The sequence below is a fragment of the Rissa tridactyla genome, chromosome 1, assembly GCF_028500815.1.
Source record: "Rissa tridactyla isolate bRisTri1 chromosome 1, bRisTri1.patW.cur.20221130, whole genome shotgun sequence".
In the NCBI taxonomy this organism is placed as follows: Eukaryota; Metazoa; Chordata; class Aves; order Charadriiformes; family Laridae; genus Rissa; species Rissa tridactyla.
Genome location: NC_071466.1, coordinates 162,699,064 through 162,718,243, shown reverse-complemented (window position 1 = coordinate 162,718,243; position 19,180 = coordinate 162,699,064). Strand labels below are relative to the sequence as shown.

Sequence of the window (19,180 nt, the reverse complement as noted above, 5' to 3'; positions counted from 1 at the left end):
TTTTCTGGAGAAACTGCACTCCATTAAATTAAGGGCCAGGACTTGGGCATCAGTTGTCCTGAAATAAAACACAACCTCCAGCAAGGACATCTCATCAGATGACTGAAGTTAATATTGGTGGAATGTTTACAGAAATCCTTCCCCTTCCTTTAAAAACTTGTCAATCCACTTTTGAGCATTTCTGCTTCAGAGCAACTTAAAAAAAAAAAAAGAGGGGTGGGAAGGCAAAAATGCAACCTTCTAGGAAAGCAACTACAACTCAGGTTTATTTAATGTGTGGGGCAAGAGCTAAAAGGAGTAATGTTATTTTGCATCGCTTTCCATATCCTTTGGAAACACTGTGGAACAGCTAGTTTTCCCCCTGTTCACCAGTTCTGCTGCGTTCCCTGTTCACTGTGCACAGTGCCTTTACAGAGCATGGAAAGAGATCTGCTCCCCACTGTTACCTGCAACAGCATGGACCAAAGACAGCACAAACCAAGAGCAGCTGCCCATGTCTCCAGATGCAGCTATATTCTTCCACAGAGGAAAAATAAATGAGTACATCAAATGCTGAATGCTCACCAGGAAAACTCCACTTATTTATTAGTTGTCCTTTGTAGGATAGTTTGAGCCAAACGACTCTGCTTATTTAAGTACAAAAAAACCCCTTCAGAGTCACATGAGATTCCAGAAATGTCAGAATCCTGAGCATTCTGGCACCTCCCTTGCCACAAAGAGAATAATCTCTCCCACCCACTTCTCTGCTCAGGCCGATCACCGCATCCATAGAAATTTTAGGGTCTCTGGCCCATCTTCTTCAGGGTTCGATTCAGCTGTAATTAGAGAAAGCAAAGGTCAGAAAGATACATAGTGATTGACATACACTACTGTTCCCCTCAGCAGCCTTTATCCAATGTCTCTACTCCTTCCTCTCCGACTCTCAGACAAAAAGAGCTCTCATGCCAAGTGCAGGCAGTGTGCAAAGTAGAAGGGGAACTAGTAAAACTGCCTCCTCCTCTCCAAGACAGCAGAGGAAGACGTGGGGAGAAGAAAGGGTGCAAACTTCCAGCAGTGCTATCGCAACCCTGTATTGCTTAAGTCCCCACGTCTCAGGATTTTGCTGCCTAAGCTTCCTGTGTGCAGCAGCCTCTGGAGCAGTGGTAGAATGTCACCTCCTGGCTAACCACAACGCTGAAGTCATCTGTGCTCCAAGAATCTTTGGGGACAGTTTCTAGAGCCATAGTTATGAGGGCAGAGATATAACTTTGGTTGTGTTACTGACAGGATCACCACAATTGCCTAGGGACAAGGGAGTCATTGCCCTTGGACAGTAAAACCTCCCTCTTTTCCCACTGTGGCTCAAATGAGCACTTCTCACACAAAACCATACCATTCTTCAAAGGCCAGCAGCTGCTGCTTAAACCACCTGCTTTTGTCCAGTGCCTCGCAGAGCTGGGACTCACCCCAGCAAGGCATCACACAACTGTCTCACCAAGAATGCCTCCTCCAGGGCCTGCACAGCCCAATGTTTGCCCCACTTCTCCTACAGAGCTACATAGATCTCCCACCCTCACCTCCTCAAACTTGTGGATCTGGCGGATGAAGAAGTCCCCATAGCGTCGAGCAACCTTTGTGTCTGCGATGTGGATCATGTCCTGCGGAGAGAAGAGCATGAGGTCAGGAAAAGGACTGTGCTAGCAGGGAGACAGCAAGTGCTGACTACTGGGAGGAGCAACCAAAGGGGCTTCACTCCAGCCCCAGTTCAACATCACACATACCTGACCTGTGCGAGTCTCACAGCAACCATTCGGTTCCCTGTGGGTTGCCTTCCCTACACCTTTGCCTGGGATGGGTCCCAAATTTCCAATGCATTCACTTCCCCCATTCTTGCACACCCTGACTGGCTTTGTCTCTCTGTTTTTGTCAGCTTGACAGTCCCAACCCCAATTCATACTCTGCTTCCCTCTACCAGCAGCTAAGAGTCATGCTATCTACCAGGAGAGCTAGGCTGAGACATAGTACGAGACCTTATAGGAACAGGTCTGCTCTAAAGACCAAGAACAAGGGGCAACCTGTTCTTCCTAGCAAGAAATGTAACGGTTACTGATGTCGTCTTTGAAAATTAAGTCCTAAAAGACTCTTTGCTATGCTTCCTGCTGCCTGGAACTACAGGGGTAGGATGGTGACAGGATCATACCTTGCATTTAGATTCCTCCTAGAGCAGAGCTAAATGCTGCTCCAGTTAAAAATGGACCTGTAACATGACCAAGCAAGATCCCTGCTTTGTCAAGCAAAGGAAAGATGTTGGGGAGACTTACAAAGCTGACAACCCCACCTGACACACTGACAGCACTACCTACCATCACCTCTCAAGAACACTGACAAACAGGGAAGATATTTAGAACCTTTGTTTTCTGGGTACAATGACTGCCCAAGCTGCCTGCGATATCCCATCACCGTTTATCCACTGACACTTCTATTAAGTAGGGCTACAGTTTCACTGTGGACAGCCAAGCCCTTCACATGGCAAAGGAGGAAGGGATGTTTCCCACAGACTGGAGCAAAACCATGTGTTGGCACTTCCAGAATTTCCTGGGTGAAGGAATTTCCTAACCAGCAAGGGGCAGATACCAACCTTGTCAATATAAAAGTCAACTTCAGAGGCAGACTGGAACTCCCCATCCAGGGCAGATATGCCACTGGTCCACACCAGGTTCTTCATCTTGTGCTTGAAGACGAGCAGTTGGATACGAAACTCCTGCTCCGTGAGGTCTAAGAAGCCAGCCAGCTTGGCCACGGGCATGGTGGTGTAGAGCTTGAGGAAGCTACGGATGGTGGAGAGCTGAGCCTGCTGCTGAACCTCATCAGCAAAGACCTTGAGCTGCTGCAGGAAGGGCTCCTTGTGGTAGTTGGGGTGCACGTTGTCATAATTGGGCACCACAGGTGACAGGAACTTGGGGCAGGCGTAACTGAAGAGCTCCTCATAGACTTGCGCGTCACCCTTCTGCATGCGCAGCATCTTATCCCCGTATTTCTCTCGCAGCTGCAAGTGGATACTCTCATCTATGCGCATGGGGTACATGGTGAGGGCGATGGCCAGGAGTGCATGCATCTGCTCGTTCTGTTTGTTAATCTGAGACAGAGAGGAGAACCTGTTAGCTTGTCAATATGCTCAGGCCTTATGGTGCAGGAGGGAGCTTGGAGCTGTGTTTTTCAGAAGTAAAGACCCTTTACCCAGAGCACTGATAGTCCTAATGCTCAAGGGGGGCAGCACAAAGCAGCAGTGCCTCTGGGCACAGCAGAGGAATGCCACATCAGGGCTTTCATCAATGAAAAAGAGGTCTGGACAGGAGTAAAGAGTAAAGTAAAGAATGAATGTATCCAGAGCCATAGAGAACCTGGATGGCCAGAGCAGGTTTGACTGTTTGGTGCAAAAAAGTGTAGAGGAGAAGGGAAGGCAGACAGTTTAATAGCCATCTCCTGACAAGGGACAGTTATCAGGGAGGCCACTGAAGGAAAGACTGAGAAGATTTATCCGAGCGTGGGATGAAACAGCCAGCTGTATGGTTGAAACAGGCATACCAAATTTTTGAAGGGTCAAGGAATTAAGAACGTCAGAATTTGGCTACACAAAGAGTTAGAAATTAATCATAAGGATGAAGAGGAGACAGCAGCAGCAGGGGGTAAAACTGGGATGAGAGACAGCTTAGGTGGAAAGAAACATAAGCTTTTTTTTCAGCCGTGCTCAGTTAAATAGCCTATGAACGATTATCTGATAATGGAAATACATCCGATAATGGCAGTAGCCTGAAATGCAGGACTGGACTAGGAACAAGACTGAGTGTGAAGTATCAACAAGAATATCATTTGCAGCTGATATTCATTAACAACACTGTCTAGAGAGAGACAGCAGATGGAGCCAGGGCACCTACACAGTGAACAACCAAAGGAACTAGTAACATAGAGAAGAGGAAATATTGGGCAAAGGAGATCAAAGGATCGATCCCCAGTCACCACCAGCAGCATAGTCCAGGAAAATAAGGCTGAACTATTAGATGTAGGTTATCAGTTGACAGAGGAGGGGTAGGAAAGAAGACAGCAGCCTTTTCTTTTGGGAAGCCTAGACCTATTCTATCTCTTACCATCTCGTACTTGTAGGTTGTCCTCTGAAACATACTCTTGGTCCTCTGGATGTAGAGGAGGATGTTAGCAAAGACACGGATGGCATCCTGGTAACGCCGCATCATAAGGTATGCGAAGCCCACGTAGTAATAAGTGGTCACCTGGCACTCAGGAACACGGGAGTACATGCTCTTTGAAGGAATGATCAACACACTATGTTAGTAGGGAGACAACCACCTTTGATCCAAACACCTTGTTACTCAGAATCCAGCCACCTCTGCCTTCGCTCCTGTCCCAAATATAAAAAGGAGAGGGCTAATTCAGGATACCCTACCTCCCACCCCTCCCTGCAGCAGCTTCCTCACTGTTTACTAGATCATCCCATTTCCTATGTTTTCCAGTTTCAGCTTCCTGCAAGCAGAGGACTCTTGCATTATGCCTCATATTGCTTTGCTCCATTCCCTTTCCCCCTATTTCACTCCACACCCTATGCCAGACAGCGCACACGTAAATCTGGGCCAAGTCTTGGGCCAAGCCCCTGTTGCAGAGGGACTTCCATTAGCCACTGTTACCACAAGTAGCACCCAAGTCCAGGGCAAACACATACAAGGTGGGAATGGGCACAGTGAGAACAAGAGTCAAAAATAAAAGAATGAGTCACTGACCAAGGTGGGAACGGTGTGTTCAGCTATCTACCACTGCGCTACCACTTACAGTTCAAGTAATATTCCCTGTAACAACACTGCCTTGCGCAACACGGCAAAATTCCTGAAAAACTAGGCATTTGTGCTGCAACAGCATCAGGCATGGCCATATGGCTTGCTTTAATGCCAAAGCTCCAGATGCGTAACGCACACAAGTGTGGAACTAGACATTTCTGCCAGCTAACCTATAAACAAACTCCTGATGACTACAACAGCTACAAATAGCTCCTCAGATGGAATATTCACTATGGCAATCTTTCACCAGCATGTCTGAACAGAGGCATTTGGAAAACTGCAATGGGGGGTTTAAAACATGTTGTATTACCTTCTTGTTGAGCTCAATGTTCTCCAGAACCTTGATTGCTTGGTAGTAATCCCCCAGCAGAGAGTGCAGACGCAGCAGCCCAACCAGGCTGAAATAGCCCAGCATCTTGTAGAGGGAGTGGCGACCATATTCACCAGCCACGCTTTCGGGATCACCTAGAAAAAAAAGGAACTGGCATGCTTTCCTCCAAGGAAACAGGCTCTGCTTTCAACTTCTCCATGTTTAGAGGCAAAAGGAGCAAAACCTCAACTGCAATCACTAGCATTTCTCACATAAGGCCAACAGCACCTTTCCCCAAACAATCCATCCAATGACTAAAGGTTTGATCCAGCTCCCAAACAAAGCTAAGAGAGATCGGTCAAATCAAAGCAAGGCAGCACAGACATCAGTATTGCCTGGCATCACCCAGCTAGCTCACCTCCACTTGTGTAGACCTCCAGCTGTCGATTGATGTTGGATTTGTCCACCAGAGAGTGCAGCACATTAAGGACACTGTGGACGTTCCAGATCTTGGGGTTGGAACGAAGGAAATCAATTTCCTCTTCAGACTTCTTGGCTGTCTTGCAGCGGTACTGGCTGAAAGACTGGAACTACAGGAAAAAGTAGAGATTCAATGATGAAAAGCTAGTTTGGAGATGTTAGCTGAGTGCATTAAGCTCACAAGTTGATCACAAAGGCATTACAATAAGCTACAAGTCACATGAAAAAAAGTCTCATCTGAGATCACCTGGCAATCAAAACAACAAATTAAACCACCAGTAAAGCACCTAAGGAAAATCTGATACAATGCTGAGACAATCTGAAGGCAAAGGCTAGAAAACAGAACAAAGAACAAAAGTATCTCTTAGACAATTAGGACAGGCAACTGAACAGAAATTTGCTGTCTGAACAGGTAGCAAAGAGAACGACCGAGTCATAACATGTATCTGCATACACACACATCTCTTTCTACAAATGCACACATCCTTTTTCACTGAAGCCTGACAAGACTGTGCTTGAGGAATTCCAGGCAGCTCTATAATGAAAAGTTACAGAAAAAAGAATCTATACAGAAAAACCGGTAGCATTTGAGATCTGTATTACTGCACTCAGAACAATAAGGGGAAAAATATTTTCTAACATCAAGATCCTAGACCATAGATTTCAAATCAGGTCAGCAATCTGTCAGTGGAAGCATAAAGGCCCTACTGACTAAGAAACATAAAACTAAAGTAAGACCATAGAACACAATCAACCTAGTTTGAACAAGTATCTTAATAAGGTCTTAGTGCTTACAGCAGATTTCAGTCAGGCTGCTTTGCACAAACCAGGCAGAAATGAAGGTGAGTTTTTAAAAAAAAAAAAAAATCCCCTAAGCAGCAGCTGAAACAGAAATATCAACAGAAGTCCAGGACTGTCCAAAAAGCTCCCTGTAAGTTAAAAATCTGTATATTTACAACTAGTTCATCTACCTGGTGACCCAGGAATAACAGTGCTCACCCAAGCTTTTTGACCTACAATGGTATCCTATCTATGAAAATTGCAGAGAGGGAGGAGATGGAAAATTTATAGCGCTAATAGAGGCAAGGTCACCTCAAAATGGCCCAGTCTTATAGTCATATACCTGGTATATGAATTCGTCAATGATATCCCAGAGCCACTGGTTGGGCAGCTCCAGAGGAGCAGGGCCATCAGCATCTGCAGAAGAACAGAAGTAATAGATTAAAGGCTTAATACCTTGAGCAAGAAGAGTGGCAGAACTGGAGGAGCAAACGAATTAAAGAACACAGTAACTTCCCTGAAGTGGGAGAGGCAGCAGCAGATGAATAAAGCTTCCAGTAGGGCCGTGATATGTAGCTTTGGCTACCTCAACTGCCTTCACTTTTAAAGAATATGAGTGCGTATGGGGTAATCTCCAGAGCATGACTGTGCGGCAGCAGGGATTCTCAAAAGCTGCGCAGATTGTAGGTATTTATCCAAAATGATCTATTCTCCACAAGAAATCTGGCAGGGAGTCACAAACACTAAAATTTGTTCCAAGGGGAGTCAAGAACAGTAAACAGCTGCGAAACACTGCAAGTTCTCTCTAGCTTACAGCTTCGTTTTGCTTTTTAATAAGGATAGGTAAAGCAGTTCTCAGCAAGGCAGAAAGATAAATAAGTTTTGCTCTTTACAGTATTTCAGAAAGCACTGGACGCTGTTTGCGCTTTTTGTGGGTTTATACACATGGATGTAAAGTGCTCTTCATTCAACAAACTCAAATATATGGAAAACTCATAGACTACTTCTCCCTATGAGCTATAAGCAAACATGTTCCAGTTCTCCTGACCCTTTTTCAGCTCTGTCCTCTACATCCACTCTTCCTCGCCAAAATTTACAAATCAGAAACGAATGGCAGCAACTCACTGAGGATGTAGTTGAAGAGATTGCAGTAGTTGTAATAGGATTCAAATCTCTGCTCCAGCGTGGGCCCCCCCTGCAATGAGAAGTCAGTACAGTCTGTTTAGTTTCAAACACAGCAGGAGCGAGTTTATGGGCAACAGTATATGAAGGACAGTCAATAGTCACAGCGGTAGAGGGTCTATTTCCGAAATGTTAGAGCCAATATTCAACCACGACACCCACCAGCACCATCCAGAAAACCTGACATTGTATCGCTATTGTCCCACAGAATAGGGATGACTTTTCTTGTACGGGTAGCTTCTCCCAGGACAACTGAGCGTTCAAACCTTCTGTGATCAGGATGCATTAACCTTCCTTGTCCTCCTCTCTGCTGTCCAGACTTATGTGCTTCCCATTACCTTCAACAGCTTTCCTTCCTTCTCCCCTCATGAGAGGCCCTAATAGACTGACAATTCTGCTCCCAGACAATATTTCTAAATGCTTTGAAAGACCAGCAAACACAGTAGGGCATCAATTCTTCCTACAATCATCTTCCTTGTTTCACCTGGAGACACCCAAGGGCAGACTGAGAACCACAAACAGCACAACTCAAGAAACCGGTCTCTCCTGTTAAAGCCTGATTCAGATTAATACAGCAGCCTTTTTAAAGTCTCCATTTCTCCACCCTCTGGTCCACACCAAAACTGCAGTTATTACTCATTTACCCCATACATCACATGCTTGTTCAGCTTCTTTTGTGAAATAACCAAGTACTACTGTGATTTTCTCATTGCCTTCAAATTAGCTTAAGAAAAAAAGTGATGTTTGTTTTGGTTTACAGACCATTAATCATTTTGTTTCCTTCTCCTGTATCCTTTATAGTGCCCATGTTTCCCTCTCTGCAAGGCATTCTGACCCCATGTGTTTCTTTAATCACAAATAATGCACCCTCATCTTTTAACACTTCCTCTTACCCACCTGCTGATCTGAAGAACACAGAGCCACAAACACACTAAACCAACTGATCTGTAAGTCTTGCAACTACAGCTCTATTAAGACGAAAATTCAGTCCCCTCCCAACACCTCCTTCTTCCCTAACGCACTCACCACAACATTTGGTGTCAGTAACAAACTTTTACAAAATAGCCACCTGAAAACTCAGACCAGGTTTTCTTATTCATATATGTGCCAGAGAAGCCTGCACACTCATTACAACCCAGCTTGAGGAGACAGCTAATGAGCCTCAGAAATGTAATCAAGTCTTTCTCGCTTTTCAGCAATTCACGAATACTTACTAAACTATCAAAAGGCAAGAATAAAGCTTCCCTAAAAGCAACTTGACTTACAGCTCATAAACCTATCCAATCCCGTCTTGCAAAAGTTATGGAACCACTGATGCTGGGAGAAGCAGCAAAATTTGGTAAGTTTTATGATACGGAGAAGCCAGCATGCAATCAACAGGAAGACACAGGACAAACACTCACGCTGACTTTGGCGTAGATGTGCCTATAATACAGCTCCTTGTAAAGGATGAGGAAAACGGCATCTGGAAAAGATGGCATAACTCGACATTAGCAAGCCACAGGGGCTAGGCAACTGAAACTCTCAGATATGCCGGTGGTGCTCCTCCTGTCACAGTAATAAAGGGAGACACAAAGAGATACTTCCTTCAGTCTGGACTTCTTGCCAGGCATCTACTGAAGACATTGCCAGAGTGAACAACGATGACTGACTCAGGCGGCAGCAACACTGTGCACCTGCTCATTCATGCATCAAAAGTAATTTAGTTCCTTCTTTCTCTGACAAGCAAAGAAGTAAAAGACTTACCATTTCCAACCTGAGGGGCGATGGCCTCAGCCTCTGGCCATGGGGTATTCTTAAAAAACCTTTCAGTCAGCTTTGTCCAGCTGAAAGAGACGCACACATGTGGTATTATAAACCATTTCTCAGCATGACAGTGTTGGAGTTAGAGATCACAATATAGAGGACTTGGCCTTCACCACCATCCCCTTTTAGTAAGTCCAGTGTTGAAGCAAAGAATGAGAATGGCAACCTAATCAGTAAAAGTCTTTAATTTATCCCTGAAACATGGAACAGTTGTGTACGTTACTTTCACATTCCCCCTATGGTAAACTAGCACAGCTACAAGCGGGAGTGGGACTATCTGTAGGGAACAGACACAACAATAACACCTCACAGCCTTCTGCAAACTGCCTAACTAGCACTACTAAGGTCACTTTTTGCTGCCTCCATACCTGTTAGGCACGAGCCTGGTACCTTCTTTCCGACAGGTGACAACTCACTTAGACTTCTGTTAAATTAATAGCCCAAAAATATCTGTTTTTTCCCCCCAGTGATCAAATCAAACCTCATGCTGTATTTTGGAAAAAGGTCAGGTTGGGAACAAAACAGCTAGTCAGCCTTTCCTTTTAAGAGCAGGGTGCATTTTCATCGCAGTTTAAACAGTGAACCCCCTTGGCACCTGTTTTCATAGATGTCCTGGATCTCATACACCTTCTGGTCAATAACATCGCTGGAAACACGGCTGGCCTGGAGCTCGTACACCTTCTGGTCAATGAGATCCGACACAGTCTTGTGAAAATACTGAATGAAGTTTTTGATCACTTCGGGGATCACCTGGTAGGTCTGCTGCTCGTACTGCCGTTCATAGGCCAGGTCTTGCTTCGGGTCTCCTGAGGCGGAAAAGAGGAGCGGTGAGGTGGTAAGCAGACCCCGGCCCGGGTCTACAAGACCCAGCCGGCCGCAAGGAGGCCCCGGTCCCGGGCCGACAGACCCAGCAGGCCGCGGCCCGGGCCGACAAGACCCAGCCGGGCACCAGCAGGCCGCGGCCCGGGCCGACAAGACCCAGCCGGGCACCAGCAGGCCTTTCCGCACCCGGGGGCCCACCGCCGAGGCCCGCACTCACCCGTGTGCATATCGTAGTCGTTGGAGTAGGCGTAGGGGTCGTAGGCGGCCTGTGGAAAGAGGGCGGCAGCCCGTCACCCCCGAACAGCCCGGCCCCGGCCCCCCCGACTCCCCCCCGCCACCCCGAGACCCCCACCTCGCACCTCATTGTCGTAGTCCTCCCCCGGGTAGGCCATGGCGGCGGGGCCGGGAAAGGGCTCCGGAAGGCAACGCGGGCCCAGCGAGGTGCGGACCGGAAGAGGCAGGGTGGGACCAAGGGCGGAAAGGGCTGCGGCGACGGAGCCGGGTGGGGAGGAGAGACTGCGCCCTTTCACTGGTTGAAATAACTGTCTGTCTTCAGCGGGCAGAGCTGTGATGGGCCTGGTGCGGCCCGCCCTTCATTCTGATTGGAGAGAATGCCTGCCTGTCAGCCCTGCCTGGGCACCGCCTCCGCCGCCCGCCTCGCCTCTCTCCTCGCCTTTCTTCTCCCCGCTCCCTCGAACTCCCCATTGGCTGCGCCCACGGGGGCGCGGCGCCTACGATTGGTCGAGAAGATACGGCCCGCCCCGTTGCTATAGCGACGACCCTCCCCTCCCTCTCTCCCCCCGCCCCGCCCGGCCCGGCCCGGACCGTGAGGGGATGGAGGGCAGTGGCGGGGCCGCCGCAGCGCCCGGTGCGGAGCTGGGACCGGAGCCGGAGCCAGAGCCGGAGGCCGGGCTGGCGCTGGGGCCGGCGGCGGACGCCCCGCTCGGCTACCTGCACGTCGTGTGGCAGCGGGAGGAGCCCGCGGGCAAGATCCCGGCCCGCCGCCTGCGCAGGGCCGCCCGCCTACATCGCCGGCTGGGGCCTACGGGGAAGGAGAGCCACGGTGAGCGGAGAGGGGGACCGCGGGGAGCGTCCCTCCCCGGGACGGCCCCTCCCTCGCACGGGGAGCGGCCGTACTGCCGGCCAGGCCTCGGTGGGGTGGAGCGGCTGCGATCTGGGGAGCCGGTAAAGCTTCGGCTTTCCCTGTGCGAGGCCTCTGCTCGGATCCGAGTCGGATCTGCTCGGTGGACGGCTTGGGGAGGCACCTTTGCCCCTGCCAGGGAAGGGTGTCCGTCAGGAGTGGGAGGGCCCGTGGCCGGCCTCAGGAGGAGGCAAAGAGAGCACTTCTTACCCGGTATCTTGATGTCCTGCTTCCCCTTCTCTGGGCTGAGCCAGCACCAGCATGGTTTGGGCCCTGCACCCGAACTTGAGCGCCGAGGTGGGATGTTTCGGTAGGGAAACACTCCTTTTTCCTCTGTGCTTTCCAGTGATTGCTTTCTTTTCTCCATAGCTCTGAAAAGGCTGCGTGAAGCTGCCAATAGCAACGACTTGGACACAGGTAAGACTTCTGCCAATCCTACTCAAGACCTCTTTCTGGAAGGGCAGTTTTGTCGAGGACATTTATTTTAGGAGGGGAGGAAGAGGAAGGTGCAGATAGTTTGCAGGCATAGTGCTTTAAATGTTGCAAATCTAGAAACTGCTTTTCTGGAGCCTTGTTTCATGCTCTGAGCAGAGTGAGGCTGTTATAATATTTGCTTTTTCACTTCATCTGGTTCATAGTGTTAGTTTTCCAGATGCCTCAAGCTAAATCAGCACTGTACTGTTGCAGCTTTTTTTGGTATGTACCTTTAGCCCAATTGTAAGCAGCAAGAGAGTAGTGTTGCGGTAAGGTGGAAAAGTTATGATTATCTAAGTCATGCCCTGTGTGATGAGACAATGTGACCCAGTAGATCAAACCAGGACCAGTGCTGGACTCTGCCTCTCACAGCGACTTCAGAGAAGGCTTATGGCCTATTCGTGACTCCCTTTACCTCTCTGTACTGTAGATTAGGTGGCATTTGATATGAAGTGTTCAGCAGCAATATTGGCATATATTATCTACCCCTTATCATTGTCCCTCCTTAGACTATATTGTCCCCTCAGCTGTGCTGGCTTAACTGTTCATTGGGCCATTCTTTGAACAGAGTTGAAAAATTCTGTTGTAGAATTGTACAAACTCCCAGTATATCAGGATGGAAGGTTGTCTGGCGTGCTTCACCCTTCAGCTCCACAACACAGCTGTTTTTGTGGACTGATGGATAAAGTTAATCTTTGAGCTCTATCAGTACAGAAAGGCCCGGCTTCAGTTCATCAAGTCAAGAGTAAGAATGAAAGAATCAGGGTTTATGAAAGTCTTGATTTCAGTCTATCTTAGAGTTTTACACCTGTATTTGATACAGAGGTTCCCCTGTTTAGTGTCCTGCTGTGTTTTGTGTACTCTGCAACTTGAGGAAGTGTTTGATGATGAATTTATTCTTCATCAAAAGTAAAAACGTTTGCTGCTTCCTGTGGTAGCACTGGGTGGGAGAGGTTATGTTATTTCCCACTTACTTCAGGAAAGGACTAGGTAAAACCTTCCCCATTAATGGTTCTCACTATCAGTCTCCCTGTCTTTCTTGTGGAGTATCAAACGTCCCCCATTAATGCCACTTCCATCTTTTCAGGTGTTCCTTTCACTTCTGTACCACACTTAAAGCAGCAGGTATACAGGAAGAAATTCAAATGTGGCTATAATTTGATCTCTGGAAGCTGAGACGAATGGTGACTTTCAGTGGTCCAAGCTATCTAGTTTCTTATCTCCAATATTGGTCAGTCTTGACTGTTGCAGGATGTGCTATTAAAGATCTCAAAATATAGCAAATCTGTCAGTATTTTTAACAGCTACGGAACGAGCTTTATTTTACACACCAATTACTATATCAGGATAATCTCTAAACAACAGGACTAATAGCCCGTACAGGTGCCCTTATATGTGTTGCTGTAGGTGCTACTTTTATGCCCCTAATCTTTTCAGCCTTTACTGGTCTCTTTGCCTTTGTTATACCCAGTATTGGAGAGTCATACTAGTTTCTCTGTCTTTCTGTGTGAGCAGGTTTTTCCTTCTTATCTGACAAAAGGAGGTAGTTCAGGTTACAAGAAGTGCTAGTGGTGACATTGAAGAAGTAGCCGGGTGGAAAAGCAGGGGGAACAAGTGCAAGTAGATGATGGTATGGCTACTTGGGCTGTTCACTACTTCGCTTCAGTACATCATCTCCTCAGGGTACGTTTGCACTGCTGTTGGCAGCAGTTGTTGGTGCACTCGCCTCCCTGCTTCCCAATCAATAGCCACCATTAGTATGGTGAAAACTAGGTGTTTGAGATGAATCTAGGAAGTGGCGTATTCAAAACAGGTGTGAAGAGGAGGGGAGGCTTTTCTCACTGCATGTGGTTACACTGTGAAACTTCTCACCATGGATCCATGTTGATGAGAAAAGTTTACACAGATGCAGAAAATGACCATGCAAATCTACAGAGAAAGCCCATGGAGGGCTAGTAAGCACAGGATGCTAATTCTAGCTTGGGAAGTGCCTGAGATGCAGCTGACTAAAGGCTGTGAGAATTAGCCCCACATCCTTGCCATCTTTTTATACTCTTCTGTAGGCGTTTGCTGCTGATTGTCCTAGGAGCTTGAATATTTGGCTAGATAGATCCTTAGCCTTAGCCATTACAGCTGTTGGCTTATCTTTTATGCAGTACATGGAAGCTGCTGCAGGCTGTAACAGAAGGTGGAGGGAATGTTGCCTAGGCTGGTTCTGCTGAGCCAGGATACTCACTGGAGCTGGTTCAAGTCCAGTTGATTTGACAGCTGACAGAGTGTGTATCTAACCGCAGAAGTGCAGGTAACATTACCCCTTTCTGATCAGGTGCCTCTTCAGCTTACCTGCTTTCTTCTTTCCTTGGCACTGTCAGTGCAGCAACTCTTGGAGGATGGAGCTGACCCCTGTGCTGCAGACGACAAAGGCCGGACAGCCCTGCACTTTGCCTCCTGCAATGGCAACGATCACATCGGTGAGTAGGGAGGGGGAGTTTTGTCATCCGAATTCTCTGTGGCAGAGATTTCAAAGGATACTCTTTCTTTTGGTTCAGCGTGTGACAGAGGTTGCTGTTTTCCATGTGTTTTGTGGCAACCTTGCCAGCTGAGCTCTGTCTCCAGGGCTTGCCATGTCCCCCTGCTGAAGGGAGAGCAGCAGCTCCCAGCTCTCGGGCTGTACTGGTGCAGAAGGATGTTCTTAATCCCAGTTCTTCCCCTCAGGGAGCCCAGGGTAGTGACGCTGCCTGGGTTTGTGCTGGGTCCTTCTGCATTGCTGCACAAATCTCTGTCCCCTGTTTCTGGGAGGAAGTTGATGAGCTGAACAGAGGCATCCCTAAGGCAGCCTGATGGCTGCCGCGTGGACCTGTGGCCTGTGTGGGCCTGACCTGTGGGACAAAGGGATGGGACTGACGTGGCTGTGTTTCCTTGTTTCCAGTGCAACTACTTCTGGACCACGGGGCTGACCCGAACCAGAGAGATGGGCTGGGAAACACCCCCTTACACTTGGGTAAGTGCCACACAGATGAGCTTTGCATACAGAGAGGTGAAGTGAACGCTGCCTTGCTGCTTCTTTCCTCTTCACCTTTCTCTTTCCTGTGCATCACAGTATGCATTCTCAGCTTTAAGAACCTAGGAGGGACTCTTTGCATTTCATTAGCTTCACTCCTTGTGGAGGTTTAAGGGTCAGAGGTAGAGAAAATCCACTTCCCTCCTTCTGCCAGCCCCAAGGAGCATGCCATCTGTTCCAGAGAGAGTACCTAGGCATGAGCGTGAGGTTACCCTTAACAGTTGGGCTGTTCCTCTTTCTCATGGCAGAGAGCCATTTGGGAAGCGGCAAGCTGCATGCTTGAGCAGAAACTCCTTTGTTGTTTGCTAGTACCTCTGAGTTGTGTGTCCTGTGTTTTCCCTCCCCAGCTGCCTGCACGAACCATGTTCCTGTCATCACCACACTGCTGCGCGGAGGTAACATTTCCTCTATAACAATTACAGCCTGTCCCTTTCCTGCCCTGCCCCTGTTGATACTCCCCAGGGACACCAAGTCTTGAAGACAGACCTCACTTTCTGTCCTTGCTCATCCGTCTTGCAGGGGCCAGAGTTGATGCCTTGGATCGAGCTGGCAGAACCCCGCTGCATCTCGCTAAATCAAAGCTAAACATCCTTCAGGAAGGACTGTCCCACAGCCTGGAGGCCGTACGCCTTGAAGTGAAACAGGTAAAAGAAACAGTCCCATGATCTGGTAAGGCGGTGCAGCCCCTGGCAGTCTCCTGCACCCTTTATTTAAATACCTCTCTGTAGGCTCTTAGCTCTTCTGGGGAGAGTTTGACTTTTCCCTTCTATTTTCAGAGACCTTCCTTTTTCCCATCCACTACTCTGAATTTTTGCAGGACCTCTCTTGGCTCTGGTAGGCCAAGGATGCATTGAATGTCTTAATTCTCAGGCTGTATGGAGCACTCTCTTTTCTTCAACCACCGTGTAAGACAGATGCCTTCTGGCAGGAGAGGGACCGCAGCCTGGGGCTGTAGCCATGGCGTATGCATTCCAGCAGGGACTCTGCATTCCTAGCGCAGTCTGCCCTGCTCCGGTACGTGGAGGCATGGGGTAGGAAAGCAGTCACAGGGCTGCATCACAAATGCACGAGGCGTGGGCCTCGCTTCAGGAGCCGTATAGGAGCCACAAGAATTTTCATCCTTGGTGCACAAGCACATCCTGCTGGAGCGGGAAGTCCCTACTCCTCACAGTGAGGGAAGCTAGCTAGCCATAAAGAAAAGCTTGGTGCTTTCAGGGCTAGACCTTGTGCTGCTTCAGCTGGACCTACCTCTCTTCCCTATTCTTCAACAAGGCACAGGGATCACAAATGGTCTGTGGCTGATCAACACCTCTGGTGACGCGCTGGGCTATGATGCTGCCATTAGTGCTTTCTGGTTGTTTTGCGTGTGTTCTTTGTGTGTCATGTACTCTGCCACGTACCGCAGTGTCAAGGCTGTGCTTGGCAACTTAACTGCAATTTAATTTTTCCTGTAAAAAAAATCCCAGCCTGGTGCAGCTGTCTGATGTTTGTTTCTTATGCCTGTTGGTTTCAGATTATCCAGATGTTGCGGGAATACTTGGAGCGTCTGGGGAGGCACGAGCAAAAGGAACAGCTGGATGACCTCTGCTCCAGGTTACAGATGACTAGCACAAAGGAGGAGGTAGGCAGCATTGAGCTACTGTGACTCACCTTCTTGTGTCGTGACTTCTGCGTTTAGGAGAACGCAACTGCATGAGCAAAGTGACATTGAAGGCATGGTTATGGAAGTGTTCTTGCTCACATTGGGTAAAGTGGGCAAGTTACGTGATGACTCGTGGTACTCCTTTGGGTGGGAATTCAAAATGCAGAAAACATCACTTTGCTTGGCAGCTCAGCAGAAAAGCCAAAGATCAGATGGGCTGAGAGCACAGGCATTTTAAAACCAGCATCAGCACAACTACACAGGGTTGCAGGGCCTATTTGGTTTTTTTCTACAAAAGATTGGCCCTTAGAAACAGGCTTAGAGGAAACAGCTGTGATACCATTGTTGAATTCTGGGTAATGCAGCAACATGCTTCTGTTTTAAGGACTGGTTAAATCGCATGAGGTGGAGGTCAAGCATTGACCTCCTGAGGAATGGGCAGAAGCTTTAGATTAGGACTTGTTTGATCGTGAGAACAGGAGCCCTTCTCCACAGTTGTGGGACCAAAGGGATCATGTCCTAGTATAAGCTCAGTGCAGGTGTTACTGGCAGTCCTGGTGCAGGGGTGGTCCTTGCTGTGTGGGGTTTTCTTCTGTGGTGGTGGGCGACTGCACAACTGCATTCTTCTGCCTAATGGCCAACTGTATTCTGTCAGGTGGACGAGGTTACAGACCTCCTGGCCAGCTTCACGTCACTCAGCCTGCAGATGCAGAAGATGGAGAAGAGGTAAAGGGCTTTCAAATCATCTTCCTGATGCAGCAGAAGAAGCCTAAGAGAGAAAAAGAGGAAGCTGAAGCTTGCTTCCCAAATCGCTGAATAAACATTGCTGCCAGCGGCTGTTCCTGACAGATCCACTCTCCGGTGGTGCTCAGACTGTCCCCATGGGTGCTGCCACACCTGCCTCATGGGGAGGCAGCAGGCTTTGGACAACAGAATGCTGCAGCTGAGACTTTTGGTAAAAAAAGAGCTGCTCTTCTTTTTATCAGATGAGCTGGCACTGAATAGGATACCCCTTCTGGAGATATTCTGCCTTCTCCTGAGCACTTCAGCTCGATATAGGTGGTGGCTGATGCCATGTGCAATCACCAGCCCTGACTAGTGCACTCAGCAGCTGGCCAACGTCACAGAAACGCTTGGAACAGGCACCTTTAGCCACCTCTGCAGTACTTAATTGCAAGGGGAAGAAAGCGGATGCCTTGGACAACAGAAGGCTTTGTGCTGTGAGAAGAACACACGCTTAATTCTGCATGTTAGCAGCTGCGCAAACACTGCCTTGAGACACACGCACCGAGGCTTAATCCTAACCTTCCCCAGAGCTTGTGGTCAGAGGGCAGAGAATCTGTCTGATTACAAATTGGATACAAAGCTTTTAATCACTAGACTAATAGCTTTCACTGGCCCCAGTTTTTAAATCTGCTGCAAGTTAGTGCTTAAATATTACAGTGAAACACTTGCAAAAAATACCCAGTTAGACAGCTAGTGGGTCAGGGCTGCCTGATGCAAGAATAAAGTTTGGGGGGTGATTTAATCCTAGCACAGTTTTAAGCAGACATCTACATCTTGCAGAAATACCCACCGTAACTGACTCTTGTGTTTCCTGTTACTGGCGCTCTCGGGCAAGACGTCCAATTGCAATAGGAGGTGGTGTGTACTCAGCCGTATTACTGGGCTGGGATGGAGGTGGATTTACGGCTGCCTCAGCAGCACCAAACCCAGAGCTGACCCATACTGTGTTTCTTGCTTGTCGTGGAGAGATGCTGCTCCAGGACCTTAAGTGCGGCCTGAGGAACGAGTTATGACCTCTGCTGGGAGCCTGAAGTGATGCAGGATGAAGGATGCAGGGAATTGCCCTTGCTAATCTCTTGCTTCTGCACCGCTGTGGTTAGTAATGAAGATGTAGATAGCTTTGGGAGCAAGGATCCATAAAATCTTGTTGGTAGGGTGCAAATAGCAGCAGGGTGACAATAACATGCCCAGTAGCAATCCGAGTTCCCACCTGTGTACCACACAGTATGCTGATAGCAATACCCATCCCACAGCTTGGGAATCGCCGGTTTGGAAGTGCCCATTCTTAGGATTCAGCTTAACCATGAAACGAACACAGTTTGGAGCATTCTTCAGAGACCTTCAGGTCAGCATGTTCTCTAATATCTGGCCTCTTGTACAGGGAAAGGCTAAGCGGACCTCCGTGTTCAAAGCTGAGATACCAGAAATACACATGGCTTCTAGATGGGTTCCTCCGTGGGGTTCTGGAGGCCGTGGCTGCCACTAATGGCCTTGTGGTTTGGCTGGAGCTCTCACTGAATACCAATACGATATGGTTGGGTGGGAAGGATACTGAGGGGGTGGGAGACAATCTGACCTTTTTGTATTTCGAACTTCAATAAAATCCTGTCAGCCTTTTCAGACTCCTCAGCCAAGTTCTCTCTTTTTTTCAGGGTGGCTCATTCTTCTTTACGTATGTTCTAGGCCTCAGGCACAGCACCGGACTCGGTAACTGCTGCTCTCATACCCGGTACTGAAATTAGAAGTGACAACACAACGTCGCTTAAATTCAAACACCGGTCTGTTTGCAGATCGAAGTACGCGGTTGCTGACTCACCTTCTGATCTTGGATCCCGCAGCCAAGAAATCCAAACTTTAAATATAGTTAGTTGCT

General features: G+C 48.3%; 2 protein-coding genes across 2 annotated transcripts; one reads left to right on the top strand and one right to left on the bottom strand.

Annotated features, from left to right (window-relative positions):
* Window positions 1-553: 553 nt before the first annotated feature.
* On the bottom strand, window positions 554-10,719 carry EIF3L (eukaryotic translation initiation factor 3 subunit L). Its single transcript, XM_054212628.1, has 13 exons — window positions 10,563-10,719; window positions 10,421-10,469; window positions 9,977-10,187; window positions 9,322-9,401; window positions 8,979-9,040; window positions 7,519-7,588; window positions 6,737-6,810; window positions 5,552-5,723; window positions 5,134-5,288; window positions 4,125-4,295; window positions 2,618-3,115; window positions 1,557-1,637; window positions 554-815 (listed from the first exon to the last, which is right to left on the bottom strand). The coding sequence occupies exons 1-13, from the start codon at window positions 10,593-10,595 to the stop codon at window positions 777-779; spliced, it is 1,695 nt and encodes a 564-aa protein (XP_054068603.1). The 5' UTR covers window positions 10,596-10,719; the 3' UTR covers window positions 554-776.
* Window positions 10,720-10,996: 277 nt separating this feature from the next.
* Window positions 10,997-18,929, top strand: ANKRD54 (ankyrin repeat domain 54). The gene is made up of 8 exons (XM_054212640.1): window positions 10,997-11,266; window positions 11,714-11,761; window positions 14,191-14,289; window positions 14,748-14,819; window positions 15,227-15,274; window positions 15,399-15,523; window positions 16,393-16,500; window positions 17,177-18,929. The coding sequence occupies exons 1-8, from the start codon at window positions 11,038-11,040 to the stop codon at window positions 17,249-17,251; spliced, it is 804 nt and encodes a 267-aa protein (XP_054068615.1). The 5' UTR covers window positions 10,997-11,037; the 3' UTR covers window positions 17,252-18,929.
* The last annotated feature ends 251 nt before the right edge of the window (window positions 18,930-19,180 follow it).

What these genes read in the sequence shown, in the direction of transcription:
- EIF3L (XM_054212628.1), bottom strand. Translation starts at nt 10,595, where the DNA reads ATGGCCTACCCGGGGGAGGACTACGACAATGAG. An exon ending in CGCCCCTCAGGTTGGAAATG is followed by an intron (nt 9,041 to 9,321) that starts GTAAGTCTTTTA and finishes CATCTTTTCCAG; the next exon opens with ATGCCGTTTTCCTCATCCTT. An exon ending in GGAGGTCTACACAAGTGGAG is followed by an intron (nt 5,289 to 5,551) that starts GTGAGCTAGCTG and finishes TTTTTTTTCTAG; the next exon opens with GTGATCCCGAAAGCGTGGCT.
- ANKRD54 (XM_054212640.1), top strand. Translation starts at nt 11,038, where the DNA reads ATGGAGGGCAGTGGCGGGGCCGCCGCAGCGCCCGGTGCGGAGCTGGGA. An exon ending in TACGGGGAAGGAGAGCCACG is followed by an intron (nt 11,267 to 11,713) that starts GTGAGCGGAGAG and finishes TTTTCTCCATAG; the next exon opens with CTCTGAAAAGGCTGCGTGAA. An exon ending in CACCACACTGCTGCGCGGAG is followed by an intron (nt 15,275 to 15,398) that starts GTAACATTTCCT and finishes TCCGTCTTGCAG; the next exon opens with GGGCCAGAGTTGATGCCTTG.